We start from the raw sequence: 24,880 nt of genomic DNA on the forward strand, positions 1-24,880 counted from the left end.
GAAAACGCAGAACAGGATGCTCCAGATGTGTCAAAATAAAGTTCAGTTTCCTTTTTTTTTAACAAATTAATGACACTGAGCAGATAATATGGTCTCTGTAACTTCAAACGTTATGACATCAGACTCAGGCTTTTGATTATTTCTTAATATTTATTAAAATAAATACATACTGGTGCGGTAACGCACAAGGACATTTATATCTGTAGGAATGAAGCGTGTTCCTGTCACTGCGCGTGGAAAGCAGCACTCTTCAGAGCACGAGCTTCCTCAGCTTCAAAAAAAAAAAAAAAATTTTTTAGGGACGCTCTTGTATTTTGTTCTTTCCAAGAATGAAGAATGAAGAAGAAGAAGAAGAAAAAGAAGAAAACAGGATCTGTATTATTTGTCCGCCTGCGCTTCTCCTCTCCGCCTTGTTCCGCGCTGCGGAGCTGCAGTGATGTCAGCCCGCCCGGGTCATATGAAGGTCAGCAGCCTCGGAAAGGGTTCATGCAAAGTTCACTCGCATATATTAGGCAATTCAATCTTTCATTCTCGGTGGCAAAAACTAGTTGGAAATGAGCTGCACGGGGGGACGGAGAACCCATTCGTCATCGGAGGAGGAGAACGCGCTTTTTTAAAACGCCGTCCGCGTTATTTTTTTGGAGAATAGAAAAGAAAAGATCCTCCAGTCCTATGCACGCGGGCAACCGGGGACGGGACGACTTCACGTCGGGATATCATCATCATCATCATTATTATTATTATTATTATTATTATTATTAAGAAGAAGTCCCGTTCGCACGTCCGCGGCAGCGCGCTGACTGGACACGATGAAACGAGAAAATGAGCATTTTTTTTTTTTTTAGAGCAGCCGTGGAGCATTTCGGTCCGAAATAATTCATGATTCCGGTGCGAGACGAAGGAGAACAAGAGGAGCGAAATCTGCCGTGCCAAGAAGAAGAAGCAGAAGAAGAAGGAGAAGAAGAAGAGGAGGAGGAGGAGGAGGAGGAAGAGGAGAGGAGCAGCAGGAGGAGGAGGAGGAGGAGGAGGAGGGGGGGAGAATCAGCGGAGTTTTGATGGAGTTGTGTGCGCTTATGCCGGTGATTTTTCTATCCATAACGCACAAGACTAGTTGAACGACGCGCCGTCATCATGTTTGACTGCATGGACGTGCTGGCCGTGAGTCCCGGGCAGATGCTGGATTTCTACACGTCCAGCCCGTCCTCCTGCATGCTGCAGGAGAAGGCTCTGAAAGCCTGCATCAGCGGACTGGCGCACAGAGAGTGGCACCACCGCCGGAGCGCACACTGTAGGTTCCAACTTCTCCTCGTCTCTTCTTGTTGTTGTTGTTGGTGTTGGTGTTGTGGTGTATTTTGGCGCGACTTATTAAAGCGCGCGTGGATGCAGCTCTGAGCGATGATGAGTCTGATGAGTCACAACAAGTTTGCCAAAAAAAGAAGAAGAAAAAAAAAAAAAGGGGGGGGGGGGGCCTCCAGATATCTGATAATTACTGCTGATCTGATAATCTTTCAAATCAGACAAATTAGGGAATTGCACTTTTGGAGTTGTTGGGAAACTGTTGGAAACAGGACGCCTGAACGCATCACAGGCGCTTCATACAAACAACAGGAGGATTAATGCTCTAAACACAGAGGGGGTATGTTTCTAGAGTGACGTGATTAATAAGTAAAAAATGTGTGTGATGACAACAACAAAAAGTTAGGTTTTTTGATGTTCCGCAGAAAACTCTCCAGAACTTTTTTTTTTTTTTTTTTTTTCCCAAAAAACGTCATATTTCACCACCGTGCGCCGTCATAAATCCTCAGCAGTGGTTAGCAGCCCCCCCCCCCCCCCCACCCCAACCAAAAAAACCCTGCTGATGTATGGCTTGTCTCAGATCGGTGCAGTTCAGAGAGCAGCGGTGCTGGAGGAATGCGGAGGAGAGTAAACAACAGGCGGCGTTTCCAACACCTCCTTCCCCCGGTCCGCACATGACAAGGAAGGGGGTACGGCCGCGGCGAGCCGCGAGCTCCGTGACACTGATTTAGATAAATGACCGGGGCTGCCGTCGCAACATGTCAGCCTCTCGCGTTTTTGGTCCAGGAGACTAAAGTGGACGCTTTAATACGGGCAGATCAGAATGTACACTTATAGGTGATCATGTGAGGATAAAATCATCATAATGAGAGCAAAAGACACGCAGGGTGGTGAATAGTTTGGCTTGAAAATATCTAAAATAAATACTCTTTTGTCAGGTGTCAAAAACTACATTTATTGTAAGTCTCGTCTCCAGATCTGGATCCCTTGCTGTGAGCTCACGAGGCACTGTAGTCACTGTTTGTTTTCCACTGTCACCCTGCTGCTGCTGCTGCTGCTGCCCCGTGATTTATCCTCATCTGATAACGACCAGCCTCCAGCTGTCATTCCTCAGGAAGTGTTTGCTCAAGGGCACTCGGGTATAAAGAGGCTCTTATCAGTGGAAGGGAAAGTGCACTAAACAAAAAAAATGACAGTTGCCACTTTAAAACACTCCGCCCTGCTGCAGGTCAGTGTTTTGGTGAAAGGAAGCAACATTTGAGGAGATGACAGAAAAACTGCAAATTACTTATTATTATTATTATTATTATTATTTGTAATGGCTTTGTTGCATCTTGTATCCAAGCGGCCGTCCAGAACAAGTCCATGAAATTACTATTGTGAGTGACGAAGTGAGCTAGAGAATCTTAATTCATGGCTTTATTGCTTGAAAAAAGTATTTTAATGATGAATTACAGTGAATGTTACAAATCATCTGATCATTTTGAGCTTTTTTGGACCAATAATATAAAATATAGCAGCGTGTGTAATTTATTTTTTCATCTTAATCGTGATGATAACTTGTTGATAATGTGTGTGAAAATAATGTAAAGTGATGTGAAATATTTCTTTAAATTTAACTTAAGTTTTTATTCACGTCATGAAAGTTTGTATAAAAATGTAAAAAGACAGATTTTTTTTTAAAATGTAAAGAAAAAAATGTAATTTCATCCTTCCAGATGAACCGCATAACTTACATTTCACCCGTATAATTATTCTATATTATAATCCTATTTCTGACACTTAGAGTCTTATAACACCTCAATATTCTCAGAAAAATTTGTCTCAAATAAGTTTTCTTATTTACATTTCTCCCAATCAATAATTCCAATAAGTGCTGAATTACATTTCCTGTCATTTGAAATTCTTCAATGAATTGTCGATTATTTTATTTATTTCACGACGTTGAAATTCCAGTTGCTCCTGTCATCGATCTGCTGGTCCTCATGCTCGTTATGAATATTGTGCGTTACATCCATAACCTTTTCCAAAGTCAAGCAGAGAAATTTAAATTAAGAAGCAAAACACTTAGAAATTAATCACCTGTACGATCACGGTCAATATAGTCTGTGGCTTTATTTAAATACTTAAGATAAGTCAGCTTAAAATCCCCAAAAAAAGTTTTAATTAAATTAATAAATCATAATCATGAATGCAGAAGAGAGTAGATTGCATTTTTTGGCTTTGTGGTCCGTTACAGATCAACTTCAGTCGTTTTTTTATGTCTTAAATATACTTTTTTTATACATTAAAGGGCTCTATTATAAAGTGGCAGTCAGGTAAAATGTCCTGTGAGGTTTGAACATTTGTCGAGCAGCTTGTTGAAAGGTTTGGACGGACTTTGAGAAGCCGCTCCGGTGGCCCCTCTTTGACCCGGGGGCCGGCCGAAGCCAGGATTTCAACAACACAGAGGTCAAGACCAAGTCCCTCCCCCCCACACACACACACACATTACACCAAAGCCAAAGTCAAAGTCCGGCTGCCTCCGTCACTCAGAGCGTTAATGTTTCGGTGTGCGTCGGTTAACTGGCGTAACAAATCTAATCACAGGAGCAGAACGCTCAGGTGTTTTTGATTGGCCGTGCCGTACGACACGCACACGCTCACGCTGACCTTTGTAGACCCTAAACGGGACAAAGAGAACACAGCGTTGATTCATATTTCGTTGTTTTCTCACGATGAAGTCGTTCTCGGGCCCTTTTGGCGCCGTCAGACCCCTGACCGCTTCCTGCTTTAAAATGAGACCTTTTGACTTGAGAAAGCCTCTCTCAGGGTCACCGAAATGTTGGCTTTATTAATTTATTTGTTCGGGATAATGGAAACCTCCCGGGTGTTAATTAACCGCATTGACGACGAGCCAACCGTTAATGCGCTTCCTCTTCCAGTTTAGATGCTAATTAAGAATGATCAAGGACCTCCTTTTGCACAGATGAAATGGGCTTTTTTTCTTTTTTTTGCGGCTGAGGGATGGGCTGCACACGATGCCCGCGAATGAAGTTTCACATTAAAAGCATCAAGTCATTTGTACCTCATCAAAACAAATCCAAACGCCATCAGACAAACAAGTGGAAAGGTGATTGTCTGTAAACGCTATTGTGACTTTAAAAAGAGACAGAGTGCGATGTGCGCATGTGGGATAATCGGGGCCCTTTTTTTTTTTTTTTTTTTTTTTTTTTGTCTTCAAGGCTTAAGCGCCTCTGATATGGACATGAAAAGCCATTAGCACAGCTTGCGCACCGAGCTAATTTAGTGGGCGTGCGGAATGAAAGGCGGATGGGGGGAAATAAAAAGCGGTGTACAACAGTGAAATGAAAGGGGAAGCTCTCTGATGCCAGGCATGTTTAATCGACGTGATTAGGACAGCGTTCTGGGGTCCCACCAGGAGCGATGCTGGCCTTCTAATAAATATCAAATACTCGACCGCAGCAGCAGCAGGAGAAAAAAAAAGCAGCTTTTCATGTTGTTTTTTTTACCACGTTTCTTAAGAGTCATAGCCTTAAAACAAGCCGCTTAACTCTAAACTATATATGTTTTAATCTGGGTCCAGTAGAGAACTTTACTTTGTCATGACGGTTTAGTTGTTGTTTGAAAAGATATAAATCTTTTTTTTTTTTGGCATTAATGCAAGGCGAGTGTGTTTGTGTACAGCACTCAAAGCAGTTGAAAGTGCTTTACATGAATCAATAGAAAGACAGAAAGCAGCTGAGAGTAGAGGCGGATCATGTGTGGCGTGTGTAGAAAGACGGGAAAGCAGACGCGACCCGGCCCGAGAGCTCGGGGGGCTTCATAGAGTCCAGAACTAAATGCTTCAGCGTTACGGGGCCAACATTCTTCTTCTTTGGCACCGGAAACAAAAAAAATAACGAAAATTGTTTGAAACGATACGATACGGAGGCCGTGTGACAGTTGGTGGCAAAACGTCCTTTAAAGACCGTAGAAACTGCCTCAAACATGTGAACAATCACTCGTTTAGACACATTAATATGAATGTATTTCACACTGTGGAGGATACCGCCACATGTTAGGCTTGACTTCAGCATGTTAAGGTTCAACTTCAGCTGTTTTTATGTTGTGCACATGTAACAATATTTAAGGGGCTTGGAGGAGGTGTAAAATTACAGGCTTTTGCTCCAGAGCATTAAAAGATATTATTTCAATGTTAAAAGCCAGCAGGAATACTGACAAAAGTAAGGAAAACTGTACAAGGTAAATGTTTTCCCTCAGATATCAACATGTCAGCCTCTATACGGAATGATTTCTGTAGCTGAATCTATTTTTTGACATTTCCTCGCGTCAGCTGAAATGTTCCGATTGTTGAATTGGATTTCATCCCTTGTTTGCCACGCCCTTCCCACAGCTCCTCGCGTCTTGTTTTCTAACAGAGCCGACTCCAGAATCCAGTTACATCTAAAAAAGTGCCGGCTGGGGGGGGGGTTGAGAATAAAAACCATACCAGCGCTGTGCTTTTAAGGCCACGAATTCCTGCGGATTAAAAAGAAACCTCTCGCATTTCAGCCACCTTTTATTCCTTCCCTCCCTCCTTCCCTCCCTCGTCATCTGCTTTTATGGCCGTCTTGGTTCCTCGCTCGCCTTTTTTTTTTTTATGAACGCTTTTGAAGCGGCCCGGCACCTGTTGAGTTCGGCGCACTGCCGCTTCCCGTCGACGTTGTAGTTTGACCTCGCCGCTGCTAGCGTCCGACCGCGAGGTCGCCGCGAGGTCACAGCGGTGGTCAAAAAGGACGGGTTCGGTCACACGTGACCGCCTGGGGAATCTTTAAACCCAAACACAGTAATCGTCGGGTACAGGAAATCGAGAAATGAAGTCAAAATTGGGAGTTTTTCCTTTTGTCAAATGTGGATTTTGGAAGCCCTGATGAAAAGCAGATTCTCACCTCTCCTCCTCCCCCCACCACACATGAAGTCAAATGACTTGTTCCTCATTGTTATTTTCCTTTTCCTTGAGTGTTTTAAAGCTCTTCCAAATATCCCCCTCTGTAAAAAAAAAAACCGCACCGGAGAGCGGGAGCAAAGCTGCTTCTCATTTGGTGTACTCTGGGTGAACTTTGACCATTTCCTCTGACTGGGCCTGCTTGTATGTGAGCTATGCGCTCGGCGCTCCTGCAGAGACAACCTGGAGGGGAAAAACACTCTCAGACTGGACGGAGCGTCAGCTGAGTGGAGGAGGAAGAAGAGGAGGGAGGGGATCCACCGACTGGGAGTAATATTCCTCTAATCCTCCCAGGCTATGGCCGCCGCCTCCACACCCAAAATCACCACAGCTTTCTCCTTAACGCAAACCAAATACACAAATACCCCGAGGAGCTCCAGGAAATGCCTCTCTTTCTCTTCATCCTGCCCCTCTTTTTTTTCCTTTCTCTCTCCTCGTTTCTGCTGATCCTTTATAATTTGTCAGGTTTAATTCAATCACTTTGACTTATGGTTTCTTGCCTTTCAATTGATTTTTGTTAAAGCTAAAATTAAGCGCACCTTTTCCCCTTTCCATTATCTGCAGCAGAGACGCGGCTCCGTCCTAATTTCGAATGCGGCAGTCGTTGTGTTAAACTGCCCCGTGTGCAGCGACAGACTTTGCTTTGGGGTTCTTTGCCATCTGTTGGTCCCGTGGACCATGCGAGGAGAGTTTTACATGTCACTGGTTTTCAGACTGGGGGGGAACTGGATATAAGGATGTAGAGGACAGGGAGCGGATAGATGACGCCGCCGCGCCGCGGATCATTTCTTCATTACCTGTAACCTCACACATCCTGCTCATTTGGAGCTGGACCGGTGTCGGTGTTGCTGTGTATTATTTTTTTTTTGACGGTTGTTGCCAAGAGCCTGTAGACAGTTTACCGGTAATGACCGTTTTCTGTTGCATTGGATTTGTGTCTCCATTCTGAGCGTGCGATGATCCATTCTGCACACAGATTTGATTAAAAAATTATGTTTTTTAAGAGACATTTTTAAACACAAAAACTAATACTTTTACGGGGGTATTGACTAGTATTGGCAGTACATAAGCAAACAATAACTTGCTCACACATTTTTTTGCCCATTTACAAAAAAAAAAATTCTTTGGCATCCAATATTATCGGCAAATTTAACGTTTTTGTCCGACATCTGGGAACATTTGGATATTTTTAAGTTACGGTCAGACAGGTTGTAACTTTAGAAGATGTCAGACCGAGGCTGTGTTCGAAATTGCATCCTAGCACACTATTCATATACTAAGTTTGACGTAACATTGAGTATGTGGTACATAAGCGTGTGGATTATGCGAGTATGAGAAGAGTATATGTGAGCGCCGATCTGTCTCTGATCTGGAGCTTTTTTCAATTTCTGTCGGCGAGTGGAAAATCACGGCTGACCCAAGTTGTTATAAACCAAAATTAGATGCAATTTTTTGTTGAATTGCCGCTAGCATTAGCCACAATGCTATTCAACCAAGCAAGGCTTTTTCAGAACAACACAACGGTTGTGTTTTATTATGTCAGTGTGTTATTTCTTCTTTCAAGCGTTGCATTGCATCACTTTTAGTGTTAAACTGGCAGATGATTGACTTGATTCGCGGTGCCTTTATCAGATCAAGATGCAAGGAGATCGTCACATCTTTTCTAAATGTTATCAGTCAAAACTAATTCTAAATTTTGCGAGCAAAGTTTTTAAAGTTTTTAAAGTTCCCGTTGTACGTTCGTCCGCTCGTCCCTCATCATTGGCCTTTTTTTATATATCCGGGAGCTCCCGGTGTCTGCAGCCCAGTAGACGGACGGGCCAATCAGAGGGGCTGTTTTCTCTCGTCTTTCCCCGTCGTTCGGCCTCCAGCAGGGTGTGTGTGCTTTCCCTATTTGACCCCCCCCCCCCCCGGTGGCAGGTTCAGCCAGAGGCTAAAGGTTCAGCGGCCACAGATTTTTCTCTGGCTGCTCTTAAGCCAGACTCGCCGTGTGCGCTTGTCTTTCACCAGCCTTTATTCCTCTAATGGAGCTTTCTGTGTATGTTAACATGCGGGGAAGTCGACTCAAAGTTTAATCACGCAGAAAATAGAAAAAGGCTCCCCTGCACCTGATAGGGCCTATACGCAAACCACACAGGTACCCATTGACCACCCTCTCCTTACACACACACACACACACTCTGAGGGGTGTAATGAATCTGCGTTTATGCGTCCCATCTGTCTGCAGGTGGTCACACCGCCTCCCGGAACGCAGCCATGAGTTTCAAATAGGCAGCGGCGGGGCTGAAATTGTTGGCGCTGCCGCTCCTCAATGTGGGACTACCCAGCCGTCACAAATGCTCCGAAGCCATATCAGTAACAAAAGTATTTTTCCTCTAGATGCATGTTAAAAGTGCGCCTAGCGCCTCCTGGGGAAGGCTAATAAAACATTGTGTTTGTGCTCCAGTAGTCGTACGTCCTCAGGTGAACACCTCGTTTCACTTATTTGATGCAGGACAGAGATGTTGCTGTTTAGTGAGGAGGCAAAAGGGACGAGCTCAGCTCGTGGATTGAAGTATGTATACGATGCTAGACGTTTCTATTCCTTAAAGGTCTTAGTATCAGTACTGAAAGCCCAGCCCAACTTGTACGCCGTATTAGTTAAATGCTTGCATAGACACCAAACGCCACGGCGTCTAGTCCCCCTCCTCTCCCCCTATCAGATGGCTTTGTGTTGTCAGACCACTGGCTTGCCTCCAGCGCGGTGTCTCACCATACATCTGCTTTATGTGCAAGCTGCTTCTGACTGCTCCCTGCCAACAACATGAGGGAAACCGTTTGGAGCGACGAGATGACCCGACTTCAAATGGAAACAAATGTCTGTCTCTGTCTGTCTGTCTGTCTGTCCTCGTCAATGGAACCAGGTCGCCCCGGAGTTGTTTAAAGAACGGAGGAACAACGTGGCCGACTGAAGTTGTTTACTCTCAGATGAATGCCACTTGAAAATTCAGCCCGGGCGAACTTTTCAAAATACCCGACGCAGCACCATTATGTCAGCTTTATGCAAGTCTACTTAAAGATTCTGCAGAACTTTTAAGCAGTCGCCGCCCGTCACAGTTTCGCAGAGACTTTCTCCTCGCTGCCCCAAAAACATGCTCCTCGAAACCCAGATAGGAGCGAGAATCGACAGATTCACGAATCGCCCGGTTCTAATTAACCTCGGGCTGATCGTCTCACGTTCAGGTGACGTTCGTCCTCACGTACATGCGCTGATGTGCCGCAGACTTGTTATTATTAAGTCCCCCCCCCCCCCCCCCCCCGGAGCCGCTGGAAGTTGCCGAATGCAAAGCTGCAAATTCAACACCGCAAAAAAAAAAAAAAGGAAAGTCACACAGGGTGAAACGCAGCCGAAGATTAGATTAAACCGCCAGGGAATTCCATGCAAGGACGAGGGTCCAGTAATTACAAGAGCGTGTCCCTTACCATCGGTAATTGAGTTTACTCTGATGAAGTACGGAAGAAAGTAATCTAATCAGTAGAGATGCTGGAGAGACTGTTCTCCATTTTCTATGCAGATAGTCTGTGTGAGTTGGGTCTGTGCGTAGGTTCAAAGTCTGGTACATTTTCACCGAGTTTGTTATGAACGCTCTATCTTCAAGCACTCTTCAAGTAGTGTCTCCATATTACAGGCACGTCTACTATAAATAATACAGTTTAATGTCTCCCACCTGCTCTCTGGTGAGGCTGGTTTTGAAACCGATGTGTGAGTTATTGTGACGCGTTCAGTACTTTAGTTTATTCAAAGCCCAAACACGTGGTTAAATGTTAAATGTGCTAACCACGCAATGGGCTGTTAAAAGAGGTTTTTTGTGAGGAAGGAATAAAATGCATTAAACTCTGTGTTAGAGTGAGAGTGAGAAACAAAAATGTCCCGGGCACCTTTAAGATAAAGCGATAAAAGTCACACTAGCGGCTCTGTGAGGCTGCAGGCCTACGGTGGTGCTACGTGCTACATGCTAACATGCGCTCACTGGCTATGCCTACATGCTGATGTTAGCCTACACGCTGATGTTAGCCTACACGCTGATGTTAGCCTATATGCTGATATTAGCCTACATGCTGATATTAGCCTATATGCTGATGTTAGCCTACATGCTGATATTAGCCTACATGCTGATGTTAGCCTACATGCTGATATTAGCCTACATGCTGATGTTAGCCTACATGCTGATGTTAGCCTACATGCTGATGTTAGCCTACATGCTGATATTAGCCTACATGCTGATGTTAGCCTACATGCTGACGTTAGCCTACATGCTGACGTTAGCCTACATGCTGATATTAGCCAACATGCTGATGTTAGCCAACATGCTGATGTTAGCCTACATGCTGATGTTAAGCATGTTAGTTTCGTGTGTTAGCATGGTGTTGAAACAATGGTGTTGTCAGATTTTAACCTGATTATGACAGATTTACCGACCATTACCGTCCCCGGAGCTGCTAGCATGGCGAAAAACTTTTGGATTTTCAACCTCCTGAAAATCAACAGAAGAGTTTTCTGAATTTCAGAGAGTTAAACTAACCCCAATCGACGAATACTTGTCTAGTTCCAGGTGTCTAAATGAATCATTTCAACCACATTTGAAACCCTCATCTTTCTGTCTTCTCTTGTTTTCAGCCATCGAAACGCAGAGCACCAGTTCTGAGGAGCTCGTCCCCAGCCCGCCGTCCCCGCTGCCCCCTCCTAGAATCTACAAGCCCTGCTTCGTCTGCCAGGACAAGTCCTCCGGATACCACTATGGTGTCAGCGCTTGTGAGGGCTGCAAGGTAGGACTCAAACTGCAAGAACTGTGACATGCTGTGTTTTCCTGTCTGTGACGCTGCGGGCATTTGCACTCCGAGCAGTTATTATTAAACACTGACGTGAGAGTGAAAGTGTCTCAGTGTGACAAAGAGCTTTGGCTGTATTACATACGTATACATTCTATACATTATAATTCATATACAATTGTTAAACAAAGAGCTTTACATTTGTGTTAGTTTGCCATCAGTCTGTATTCATAATGAGACACAGAAGAAGAAGAGTTCCTCACACACCTCTCGAAGGAATTAGTCATCTCGATATACGTTTGCTTTTCATTTGTGCCGGCTTATTTTTGTTTTTAATGCCTTCAGCGCCGCAGAATTAATTCCATTTTGCCGCATTGTTTTCGCTGCAGAACACCTTTACACACGTATAACAAAACCCCCAAAAATAAATGCGGGATTAAAACCACGAGAGGTTTTTTTTTTTTTTTTGTAATTTGGGACATGACAGTACCTTCTCTGTCTCCAGTCTGCCATTTTCAAATGTTCTACTTTTAGAAATTCCTTCCAACATCTGCTCTGCCAGCACTTGTTCTGTCTGTCTCCCACTTACAGCAGCTGTTGCTATGTAACCGCCGCACACGCCCGCGTGCACGTAGACGCATATATATAAACAATGTTCGGGAGCCTAGTCGGTGAAAAGGCTGCTGTATCTTTAAAAAAAAAACACATTATTAATTAAGTCTGCAACGTAAAAAAAAAAGTAAAGCTTTACATTACTTATTGGGAACAGTAATAGATTACAGTTCTGCACAGAAATGCACGTGTCTTCCTTTGCAGACGGCCTGTGTGATTCCCTCCCAGGCGATGCTGTTTTCTCCCATGCAGCCAGGTCCTCTCTCTCTCCTCCCAGCCGCTGTAATTGAAGCAGCGGTATGCCAGGAATCCTTTGGAGTTTTTTTGGCCCAGAGGGAGGTGGTGATCAGCTCACTCACTAGGCTCCGGGTCAAACTAAGTTCTCCGCGGGCTCCCGATGCCGCTAAATGCGTCGATATATAAGCCTCTCATCGCGAAAGGGCCCGTCGTGACCTCTGACCTCGCTGCTCCGGCCTCTTGTATAAAAAAAAAAAAAAAAAGGTGCAATGTGTAAGATCAGGACGTGATTTTAAGTTTAAAAAAGGTTAAAAAGAAAATGAACAGAATGTGAGGAGGTTACAGTGTTCTGTCGAAGACGTCTGTGTGTTGCACAGATTTCGGCTAACCAGCTAGCCCTGACATGTCCGTCTCGAGAGGCGGAAGTGAGAGACTGTAGCGTCCAGTCTGCCCTCAGTCCAGCATGAGAGGACAAAGACGTAGAGCTGCCCAGAAGGCTCGTCTATCACGTTGAGGTCACAGGGGCCCGTGTATATCAAAAGTGGCACCTTCAGTTAGTGGTTAGCCGTAGCAACCAGCCGTTAGCATTCAGCTGCCAGCAACAGAAGGCTTGTCTATCACGTTGAGGTCACAGGGGCCCGTGTTTAGCAAAAGTGGCAGAAACAAGAAAACGACCTGTATTTTTCCTCCATCTTCAACTAACTGATCTCACCTGGAGGAGGGCAGGCAGACCTTCAGTTAGCGGTTAGCCGTAGCAACCAGCCGTTAGCATTCAACTGCCGGCAACAGAAGGTTTGCTGATCCAGCGCAGGCTGAATTTCAGTTGCTACAGCTAACTTGTAAGTAAGGCTAATAGAGCTGCCGCACGCTCTCCTCCGCAAAATACCGTCCTGGTGGTGGTGGGGAGGACTTTCTGTCATGTTGGATTTAACTATGAAAGTGTACACGGCCTGCACAGCCCCCGGTTAGTGGCACAGTGAACACGAAAATGGCTAAACTTCATAACATAGCAGTGTTGCTTTGACCGGAGTTTCAGCAGTTTGGTCTTTTGTACACATCCTTGCCTTGCTGTTAGTTACTATTTAGCTTTTTTTTTCTCCTTTTAAATGACTGATAACTGTACATTTTGCATTGTTTGGACCAAGAGGTAAGGGGGTGAAATGCTGCCCCCTATTTGTTTGGAGCAGATAGCAGATATCTTACACATTGCACCTTTAAAGGAAAACGTACTATTAAAAGTATGTACACAGCAGTTTAGTTAACACACTGGGACTGAGCACCCTGAGTGCAGATTGTGTTTCCCTAATGACGGATGCAGGTGGTGGATGAAGTGAAATCTCCGTCAGAGCGCTCCTGAGAACGCAGCCAATATGGATTTCATTCCATCCGTCCACTCACTCCAGACCCGCCGATGTAAAAATAGTTCACTTCATGGCAGAATGGCCTTGATTATTGTGACATCCTGACTCAAGAGGATTAAGCAGCGGATTATAGTTTTTTCACTGTGTTGTATTTCTGTCTCCATGGCGAAGGCATTGTTGTCTGCAGTGCAAGGGGGCGAGCCCCCTTCTATTCGCTAGATGCAACCAAGCATGCTGTACAGCTGTAGGCTTTTAGCCAGCAAGAAGAGCCTTTTACTGCCCAGTGAATGTGCCAATTAGAGCCACGAATAGACTCAAAGACACAAAGTGTGTGTGTGTGTGTGTGTGTGTGTGTGTGTGTGTGCTTTGTAGGATATATATATATATATATATACATATATATATATATATATATATATATATACATATATATATATATATATATATATATACATATATATATATATATATATATATATATATATATATATATATGTGAAGCACTTAAAAAAACAAACATGCACATTCCCTATTGTTGCAATAATACAAATAATGTTAATTATTAAAGGGTCCACTCAAAAAGCAGTGACGTACAGGTTACCAAAGTAAGCTAATTAATAAGTTTACGAGAAACGCTAGAACTAGCAGAGTTATTATATATTATATATTGTCTTTTATAGAACAAATCCTTATTTATTTAATAATTCCTTTAATATATAAAATGTAAAATAGTAACAATTTGCGATATAAAACAGAGAAAAGCGGCAAAGCTTCCCAATCTGGACTCTATTCTTAGATAATAAAAGGACTATTTTAAATTTTTCTGTTAATCCACTTGCAGCAGGATAACCATTGCACAAAGAGCAAGAGGAAAAACAACATTACTGTCACACCATAGGTACAGGAGTAGTGGAACTTTTAGGAGTGTGTGATTCTTCTAGCGTGACTGAGTTAGTGTGTGTGTGTGTGTGTGTGTGTGTGTGTGTGTGTGTGTGTGTGTGTGTGTGTGTGTGTGTGGCCTTGACAGATCCGCTGTGTGAACAGAGCTGATTTGAATTGTTAAAACGAGGGTGCAGGCATATGGGCCTCCAGAAGCACATGCATATGCAAACGGACGACAGTTTCATCTGCGTTGACCCAAAGTCAAGAAATCCTCCAAAGTCACGGCAGCCTTCAACGTTCAGTCACCCCCCCCCCCCCCCCTCGCACTTCCTGTTATCGCCGTCCTTCTGACGACTCCAACGAAATGTCCCGGGGCACCGTGGAAGCGCCTCAAACACCCGAGAGGGAATCTGATCAACGTATCAACTGCATTTGAGCACGATTCCTATGAAATATCTGGTTATATTTGGCTTTTCCAAGCATGAGGAACTGCTGGCTATATCAGATGTCCGTCTACCTGTAAAGCCTCATATTTTGGCATCATTTCCTGCAGCTAATGTTTCATTCCTAATCAAGTCCGTCCGGATTTCTCACGGTAGAGGAAACTTAAACGGCTGTTGCAGACAAATGACGAGAAATCGTTCTAATTCCAGAGAAAAAGACCGTAAACAGATTTCATAGGGACTATTTCTTCGGCAGAAAGTTGCTCTGATGAAAACCACAGCTTGGTCTGTTCAGACACACACTTTGTTCCTTAAAATGCGCTGGCAATTTGACATATTGGTCTCCCGTGAATCTCGGCCTCTAGGCCCTTCCAGACACAGCAGCGCCACTGTGTTCTGAAGCACGTCATTTAAAATGGCGTGAGCTGCTCCACGACAGCTTAATGCCAAAATAAAAGTGTGAGCATTGTGGCTCTTCCTGTCTAATTAGCATAAACTCATTTTGGTTCACGGGGCCACTGTCTTGGTCTCGAGTGGGCCGAACCAGGAGCGCTGAAAGGCGCCGTGAACACAGGCTTCCCATTTACTTCCTTGAAGAAATAGCAACTGGTTCTTGGAAACACTTTGCAAGGTCATCCAGAGGGCCGGGATCGGACCCTTTGCCGGGCCAGCACTGGCCCTCGGGCCGTATGTCTGACACCCCTGGAATAAAGCCATAACAAACAATGGACACCTGTATGCCCTGATGACAAAAAAACAAAACAACTAATGTTGCATAGTCTATGTCTGAAAAGTGCTGAAATACTAACGTTTGAATACAACGGAGCGATGAAAACAGAAATCTCAGAGACGGATCTCTAAAGACAGGGAGCCATCTGTACGACTAGATACCACGAGAGGAAAGCTTAGAGGACAGAATGTGGGCAGAGCACTTTACAAAATGACATCTTAACATTGCTTTGCATAAGCCCTGAAACGTCCAGAAAGAAAAGGAGGCTCGAATCTGTATACGCGTGTCGTCGGCGCTGACAGGCCTTTAGGAGCGAGGACAAAACTTTGAGCCGTGAACACTCCTCCCCCCCCCTCCCCCCCCCCCCTCCCCCTCTCTCTCTTTTACTTGGTGGGTCCCGAGGCGTTGACACAGCGGGATTAGTTTGATGGAACTGGTTTGACAAGCGGGAGACCATAACCTCTTTGAATGAAACACAATTCAGAATGCTCACCATTGGAAAAGAAACACTCCTCTGTCTGAACTCTCTGCTCTCTGGGGTTTTGTTTTTTTTCCCAATCTAAAACCAAAAAGGCAGGGTCAGCTTTAATATAAACTCACTGAGATTCACCTAGAAAATCGGATTTCTTAAACAAACAATATTTCATGTTTCATTGTTTCTGGAAAAACGCTGACCTGTTAAAGTCTTGCTAAGCTAGGCTAATAGCTCTGAACCTAACGATAATAAATAAGAGGAGCGATCACAAGAAAGCAAAATCACTGAATGTCCCCGATGTTAGCGTCTGTCTTTCTACGAGTGTAACTGTCCTGCATCGGTCATACAGTTGAATTAGTTTCATAAAGTCTGCAAGAATGCGATTGGGCGATATACGAGTCAGCTGACAGCCGGCGAAGTTTGGCTCTGGTGCCGGCGTGACTTTGAAGAACCGAACGTGACTTTCAGACTTCCGAAAAAAGGTTCTAAATAACACTTCTTATTCTTTCGCTGAGTCTGGAATAAATAATTTTTGTGTTGTTGAAGCCGGGCCTCTCGGGTTTTTATGGAAGTGCACAGCGTGGATTGTCAGACGGTATTTCGCACGACGCTTTTCAGACGTCCTGCTGACTAACAGACAAAAAAAACGCGACTAAAAATACACCCTCTTTGGTGTAACCATGCATTATGCAGTATTATGAGTTGTTGTTTTTAAATCATGGTGTAACAAGAATTGCATATGCATATTTCTGCTACTGCGGATACACAGATTTTTGGGATGTTGTACTCAGGTATTTGCTGTGAGATGTATCCGGTCCTGGGTTTAGTTGAAACACGAATATAAAACACACATTCAATTGTCACAAAGCTGAACTATGTGTTTCTGTTTCCCTCCCTTTTTAAACCCTCGTCTTCATACACCAGCAGCGGCCTCCTCCCATGTGCTTTACCGTATCTTTATTTACTCCCCCGCTGTCCGCTGCTGTTGCAGGACGGCGCTGATGAAGAGGCCCGGTTGAGTTGACAGTTTACTGCAGAGATGGAGAGCGAAAAAAAAAAAAAAAAAAAAAAAAAGAGGACATGGATTCTGCTGGGCCCTTTTCTCTGCCTTTGCGTTCTGCCTGTCACCATAATCTATATATGGCTCCCCCCCCCCCCCCCGGTGCTAACACACACACACACACACACACACACACACACACACTCCGTAATGTGATTTGTCAACAGTGTACAACATGAAAAGAGGACCGGAGCGTTAATAGAGAGAGAAAATCAAAACGGAGGGTCAGCGCCGCGGAGGTGTGACGGGAAATAGATACGACCGTTACGCCGCGACATCCTTCTCCTCTCCCTGCAGTGCAATCTGCTGCTCAACCCGGCGATACCGAAGGGTGATTTGCTGTTTGAGGAATTAATGCTTTCTGCTGTTTGTCAGGACAATTAGCACTCGGCTGCTAAAAGAGGTTTTCGTTGATGGTCCTCTATGTCTGAGTCTGTTATTAAAAAAAGGCACCGTGTGGAGCCTTGACTTTTGGTCTAATGTGGAAAAGATGCATCTCAGGACTTGATTCCATCATATACAGGAAGTGAGTTTTTTTATTATCTTAGTTTGAATTGTTATTGTTATTGTGCTGTAGTCAGGATGTTGTTAGCCTAGCTTAGCAGAAAGACTGGGAGCAGTGGGAAGCAGCTAGCCTGGTTCTACTCAAAATAATTGCCTAACAATACGCCTAAAGCTCACTGATTGCGTTTGGTTTTGACGTATCACAAATATGTTTTTTAATTATAGCACAGCAACACTTCCAGAGGAGGTCAGGGCAAGACAGCTAGGTGAAACAAACAGGACTTACACCCGTCAGACTGCTGTTCGTGTCCCGTGTGAGACAAAGTCAAGATTGAGTTAGTTTATAGCAACAGGTCCGACTCCACGGTGTGTGTGTGTGTGTGTGTGAGAGAGTGTGTGTGTGTGTGTGTGTGTTAATGTGTAAGCGAGCAGCACGGAGGCCTCCCGTCTGGAGGGTGAGAGAGAGCTTAAAAGATGGCTCCCGATCACCCCGGGGGTCCCACGGCCAGGTCCCAGGGCCGAAAGACGAGCGCTGAATAGGGCCACAGTGGGGCGTCTGTGGAGGACCGGGTGATCTGAAACCTCCTCATTCTCTCCTCCGTTGTCTTTTTTTTTTTTTTTTTTCTCCGGTTCTCTGTCTCTGCAGCTATTCAGAGGCGGTTGGGTGAGTCACACAGCTCCTCTGTTCAGGCCTCCCACTAGCCATCGCTCCTTTTTTTCTTCCTCCTCCTCTTGTTCTCTCCCTCTTTACTTTCCCCTGATTCGCCTTTCAATCTGTACTGTATCTCCTGGTCCATCTGTGCACTTCAGGTGCTCGGATGGACAGATAAGCACTGATTGGGTTTCGGGAAAGGGAGGCGGGGGGGGGGGGGTGGACAGGAGGAGGAACCGAACAGGAGAGCGGGGGTCTGAGAGAGCTGTCTCTTGTTTTCCGTGGTGTAGCTGTTGACTGCTGCTCTGTTTGTGCCTTATCTGTTGAGGTTTCACGTTTGCCGAGGTAACAATGCAGGTCTTTGTGCGGCCCGGGATCCTTTTTTTTTTTTTGTCCTGTTGTTCTGGTTCTTCAGTTGATATGGCAGGTGAACCACAACAACACTCCTCTCCCCCTTTTGTGTTTCCCAACCACCCGAACAAAAACCTCCACTTAGCACATGTACTCAGTTTTTGACGTGTTTACTGGAGGAATGTGGCCTTCTTAAAATAGTTGAAAATCAAAAAAAATATCCCGCTCTTGCCATTTGTCCGCTCTAACGCTAAAACTGCTCCCTCACCTTGGCGACGACCTGTGCTCACGACTCATCGAATTATTCCGTTGGCATACGTCTTGTGTTTTTGTGAAACACAAAGCCAAGTCCGGAGAAGATTCACGCAGTCTATTTGAATCAGCACCATTCATCTTGGTGTCCCTGAGGCTGGATCCGTGGCATGCGTTGTTTGTCTTCTGTGATACCTCCGCGGGACGTGCTTCAGTTGGAAAGTTTCAGTCAAAGTTTTAATTTTTCCAATAACACAGGACTAAAGAACCGAACCTTTTGCAAGCACGGTGTGTCCTCTCCCCCTTACAATAATATGAAATGGTGAATAATACAAATGCTCAATAACTCTGATAGAATACTTCAACAAACTGGGTCAGACATATGCAGCCATTGACGTTTTTGCTTTATTTTTCCACATATTTCAAAAATCCTTTTTTTGTTTTCTTTCATTATTTGTTGTATTTGTTTCTTCTTTTTTTGTATTCAAGCCTTTATTGTGCATCTTTGACATTATAATGACAAAGTTCCCTTTAGACAGCAGTCGGTGACGATGGGACAGGAACATTTTAGGAAGCCTGCTTTACTCGTCCTCCTGCTTCTTTAACTTGTCTAACGCGCCCACAAGCCAAGTCCTCTTCCTGAACTCTGTCGTCTCTTTCCAGTGAACTGCAGGTGTAAGTAATAGCCTGGACTGGATAAACTGGATAAATATCACCCCCCCACCCACCCACCCCACCCTTCTCCCTCTTCCTACTCTCCACTCTACCTCTCCTCCTCATTTTTCTGGAACCCCCCAGGGTTTCCAGTGTCCTCTCCACTTTCCACGGCAGTGATAAGATGTCGACACGATTAAGAGCGAAAGCTAATCCGCCGCTCTGCCTCTCTCCCCTCGGCTGTGCTGAATGCTCGGGCGACACAAAGCGCCGTGGCCGAGTCCAAAGAGCCGGACAGCCAGTCGATGGGAAGAACAGAGACAGAGAGAGAGAGAGAGAGAGAGAGAGAGAGAGAGAGAGAGAGAGAGAGAGAGAGAGAGAGAGAGAGAGGGGAGGAGGAGGGGGGGGAGAAAGAGGAGGAGGCCAGGTGGACGGGGGGTTGGATTGTAGCTAAATAATGAATGGGCGGCACTTTCGTTTTTTAATCTGTAAATGAGAAGGCCTAAGATGGCGGGGCCATCGCTCTGACACCCTATCCCTGGCCCATTAAGATAACAAGATGTTGGATAATGATCTCGGTTAAGGTGCAGTTTATCAGTCCAGGTGGAAGTGGCCTCGTCTCCCAGGTGGCTGGGCCCATGTCCCCTGATGCCCCGACATTACATGGCCTTATCTACAGAATAGAGTGGAGAGAGTTGTGGCATGAAGAGCAAAGATTAGTATAAATGTAAACACAGATTGAACTTTTCCAGAATAGAGTTGTTCATTAAACATCTGTTTGATATTGTGTGGTTATTATCTATATTGTTAGTTTTGGTCATAAAGGGTTTTGTTTGATTTATATTTATAAGATAAACGAGCACAGGCGCTTGCCAAGTGTGCGTGTGGCGGCCACTGCTGCACTGTGTGCGGCGTAAAAAACACACTTCATTCAAAGTGAAAAACAAGCAGGCAAACAGCTCGAAGTCCTCGTAAAAGACAGGTCAGGCAATCTTGCCAGAATCAAAGTCTAAACTGACTGTTTGCCCGTTTAGTAGCGGCTGAGCTGTGGCGAGGCACAGCAGTGTGTGTACTGGTAGTCCCGTTAGCTGTTAGCTGTTAGCGGTTAGCTGTTAGCCAAACACACCGTCCAAATCAATAAAAGTGATCAAGAGGTGTGCAGCAGTGTGTGTACTGGTAGTCCCGTTAGCTGTTAGCCGCTAGCGGTTAGCTGTTAGCTGCTAGCCAAACACACCGTACAAATCAATAAAAGTGATCGAGAGGTGTGTAGCACTGTGTGTACTGGTAGTCCCGTTAGCTGTTAGCGGTTAGCTGTTAGCTGTTAGTCAAACACACCATCCAAATCAATAAAAATGATCTAGAGGTGTGCAGCACTGTGTGTACTGGTATTTCTGTTAGCTGTTAGCGGCTGTTATACACTGCAAACTATTATGGGCCGGAGTAGTGGATGGTGGGGTTCGACAGTCCACTCGGTTGTGTTATTGCTGGCGGCCCCTACCGACTGGGGGGGGGGCAGTTCAGAGCAGTGAGTGAGGAGTCAGCAGAGAGACAATGGCCAGTATAAGAGAGACAATAAAAAGGTGTTTTGAGAAAGTGTCACCGCAACCACAAGAGGTCCTTTAACATGCAGCCGTAAACGGAAAAAAAGCACCCAAAATGCGAGTGGACAGACACATGGATGCACACTCACTCGCAAGACACACGCGACTGATCGTACGATCCTCCCGGCGCAGATAATATACAAAAAATATTTGGATTGATGCAACAAGATTTGCAAGGTCTAAAACCGAGTCACTCCAATAAAAGAGTCCTGCAAACACATCTTGTTGTAACTGTTTTGGAGCGGTGTTGATGCAGCTGTTTGCGATGCTGCTGAACTGTGTCTTTTGATTTGATTTTGTCTTTTTGTCCTTCATTTTTGTCATCCACCACCTCCACGTCTTCCACATTTGATTGCTTTTCCTATCCTCGGATTCCAGGGATGATTTTAGCGTCATATTGAACTCAAATCTCAATCAAAAGAAGTTAAGCGTCGTCTCTAAAACTATTCAGCTGCTTCAAAAACAAAACTTTAAAGATAACGTGAAAGAGTTGAGCTGCTTCACGCTGCAGACAGACGCTGCAGGAGGTTAAACTGAGTTTTAGCGGCTCTGCCCTCCTCTGCATCCTTGTGTTCGGGGGGTGTGATTCATTCTCAGCGTGTCCCCACAGCTGAAACCTCTGATCCTATCATTTATTTAGCCCAGCAGCACCCCCCCCCCCTCCCCCCTTCTACCTGGGTAAACACCTTTGTACAACACTCAGCTCAAGGGTGTCCTTTGGTTGCACATTTATAAGCTTCAAATGAGTAAAACCCCGCAGGACACGCGCGCACACTTGCAAATATCAGAGCGGTCTACAGTCTCGGGTCAAACGCCGGTGTCCCTGTGGCGGAGGGGGGAGGAGTGAAAGGGGAAGACGGAAGACGTGGAGGAAAAAAGGACAAAAAGAGGAAATACAGATGAGCAAAAAAAAAAATAAGACAAAAAAGAATGGAGGCAAAAGGAGCAGATGTGACGATCGTCTGAGGCGTCGTGTCATCTCAGACACCGGTGATTCCCCGGAGGCTTGTAGAGATGAAGTGTCGCAGCATCTGTTCACTGCCGCTGCAGAGAAACGGGAGATACACAAACAGCCTCCTCTACGCATGTATTATACACACACACACACACACACACACACACACAGCCTACATACTGTACACTGTGTGTAGCTTATATAAAGATGGCTTGTCGGCCCTTTTAAACATGGAGCCAAAGATTGTTAGTAGCCTCGCTGCTACATCGGTACATTGTCAGTGTGTGTGTGTGTGTGTGTGTGTGTGTGTGTGTGTGTGTGTGTGTGCCGATCTGTCACGGAAAGTAAACCTCAGGAACACTCGGCGAACGACAGATTGCATTGAGTTACAGAAGCCAGCGGAACAAAGTCCTGCCCAGACGTGACGTCGTGACTTTGACTCTTTATTTATCATTCGGTTTAGCCCCTCCCTTCAACGGCAACAGATTGCCGACCGTAACCAGGCCTGTGCACGGAGCTGCAGTGAGACGTATATTAAATTGTGTTTTGTTTTAGCCTTTTATTTTCTAAAAAGGAGTACCTGTGTCTTTATTTGCCCATTTCATGGATTCATTGGCCAGTAAGGAGGCTAGCGTAGCACCTGGTTAGCTTTAGTCTTTTGGCATGATGTCCTTGTCCTGAAGCTAAGAGGAGACGATCGGCAGAGTTTGAGAGTCAAATGAGCTGAGGCACATTTTGGATAAATGTATTAACCCGCAACGACCTGATCTTGGCGAAGGACCAAAAAACAGATTCATGGAAACAAACCCAAAAAAAAAAGCCTCTGACTTTCTTTGTGTACGTCAATGCAGAACGTTGAGTTAATAAATCGGGAAGATAATTGAGACATACTGGTGCATGCTGGCTGTCACACCGTACTAAAGAAAACCAGGATGAGGCTGTTGATTATTTGAATTCTGATTTCTGTCAGCCTCTAATATACACGTGTTGATCATTCTCTGTGGGTTTGTCACTACAAGCGGCACATTTCACACCACAGTCATTTGGTCCTTGGTTGATTAGTTCAATTAAATATTAAATACATTATTAAATAATACGAATTAAAGCAAGTTCACCCAAATGACTACTTCCCGTGACTGCTCTCTAGTTTGGGATTTGCTCGCTCAGATTTCTCGTCAGAGTAGACAATCTAGAGCGTTTGTCAGGCTCTCCCCGCCGGTGCATACAGCTCATGTGATGTATCAATAATGTGGATGAGGAAAGTTTTAAATGAGATGCATCGCGGCTCAGGCGTTGAACTGCCAACAAACCGTCCCCAAACAGCTGAAGCTCACAAAATGCAAATCTGTCTCGCAAACTGCAGCAGCTCCAGCTCCCAGTAAAAAAAACCCAGCACACTGTACAGCACTTCTCCAACACACACACACACACACACACACACACACACACACACACACACACACACACACACACACGTAGATTTTCCAAGGCTAAGTGACCTGCATGCTCTCAGCTTTGAATGACATAAGTACCTGAGTAGCCTTGGGTTCTGCACCCAACCTGAACACACTTATATGGCAGCTGATGGCGACGACGCAGGCCGCTTTCCACGCTCGTCCATCAAGAGCCCGCAGGTAATGTCTGCGAAACACACTTGGCTTACATCAGCCAGGATAAAAAAGGCATCCATTAAGAAAATGAATAATACCAGCTGAGGGGGAGGTGACCTCGGACCGGTCCCGTGTCATCGACGCACACGACACGTGACTACTGGCTGCTTTTTGGTTAGCATCGGTGCTACCGAGGAGGTGGGGGGTGGGGGTGTGGGGGGTGGGGGGGGGGGGGGGAGGCGGGCGGTCCGGAGGTTGACGGATGCTCGAGGCCGAGGCGAGATGGGCTACAGAGTCAGCCGTTTCAGTCCTGTGATCTAATCTGTTACCCATCGTGCATCCCGCTTCGCTAATGAAAAGGCAAGGTCCCATCCGTCACAGGGCGGCTATGGTAAATGGAATTTTAACCCCCGACACCCCCCCCCCCCCCTCCCCCCTCCCCCTACCCGCTTCCTTATGAAGAACGAAGCTCCTCAGGCAAAAAAAAAAAAAAAACGCCTGCAAACATGTGCAAAAGGGAGCTGGATGATAGACGGTCATTGCAAAAGACCCCAGAGCAACGGCAAATGAATATCGTCCTATAGACGCTCTTCTGCTTTCTGTCACTTTCCTCGGAAACAAACGGAGCAGAGCTCAGCCTCCGTTTTCTGCGTAGGACTTGATTTAAAAAAAAAAAAATCCGTGTCGGCACTTTTTGGATGGACGGCATCATGTCGATCGAAAGGCATTCTCAAGCTCGAATCGACCTCCTTTGGTCAGACAAATATTAGAACGGCAGCTGAGGTAGACGTGACAATAAGCTACTAAAATGTCACATTCACGTAAAAATATGAATCATTTTCAGCCCTTAAAAGTTTCTAAAGCTCGACAAGGTTCATAACCTGCTGCAGTAAGCAGGGCGATGAGAAGGCCGGAATATCCTTCACATAATAAAATATGAAAAAGGCCAATAAGTTTAGATTACAGCGTTTTATATACGCGCCTTTAAGCTTTTCCCATACAACTCTAAATAAACACAGAGATTCCCCGTTTAATCACTTGACTAATTGGAAAGCGGTTCCTTAATTGAAGCCTTTGTAAACGTGTGTCCCGTGGGGGTTTTTTGTGTACCAGACTTTTTACACACATGTTAAAATGTTGTTGTTTTTTTTAAGACCTCATAAGTGCATCACATCATCGCCGCAACCGAACTTTTATCGATTTCAAGGATTCCTCTATTTCGGTTATTTTGTATTAATAACTAGCTGCGTTATTCCAACGTTCTGGTCAGCTGTAGAGATCCCTCCTCTCAGCGCAGCTCTTCCACGATCTCAAGAGGCTTTTTGTACGTATTTACTGATATCTCTTTGGACACTGAAACATCGAATGAGCCCAAAATGAAGACGCATCACTCAGCTGCTGCTCTACTG

General features: G+C 45.1%; 2 protein-coding genes across 2 annotated transcripts in view; both read left to right on the plus strand.

Moving 5' to 3' along the window:
- Positions 1–404: 404 nt before the first annotated feature.
- On the plus strand, positions 405–13,298 carry LOC137868074 (retinoic acid receptor alpha-A-like). Its single transcript, XM_068704594.1, has 3 exons — positions 405–1,288; positions 10,941–11,089; positions 13,260–13,298. Exons 1-3 carry the CDS (start codon positions 1,132–1,134, stop codon positions 13,296–13,298), a joined length of 345 nt encoding a protein of 114 aa, XP_068560695.1. The 5' UTR covers positions 405–1,131.
- Positions 13,299–14,548: 1,250 nt separating this feature from the next.
- The window catches only part of LOC137868075 (retinoic acid receptor alpha-B-like), a 12,520-nt gene continuing 2,188 nt past the window's right edge, over positions 14,549–24,880 (plus strand). Inside the window, exon 1 of the mRNA XM_068704595.1 lies at positions 14,549–14,603. Coding sequence (XP_068560696.1) covers positions 14,549–14,603 — 55 coding nt within the window. The remainder of the gene's footprint in view (positions 14,604–24,880) is intronic.

This window comes from Cebidichthys violaceus, unplaced genomic scaffold (assembly GCF_023349555.1).
Source record: "Cebidichthys violaceus isolate CVI_PGR_0920_01 unplaced genomic scaffold, fCebVio1.0.p SCAF_96, whole genome shotgun sequence".
NCBI lineage: Eukaryota > Metazoa > Chordata > Actinopteri > Perciformes > Stichaeidae > Cebidichthys > Cebidichthys violaceus.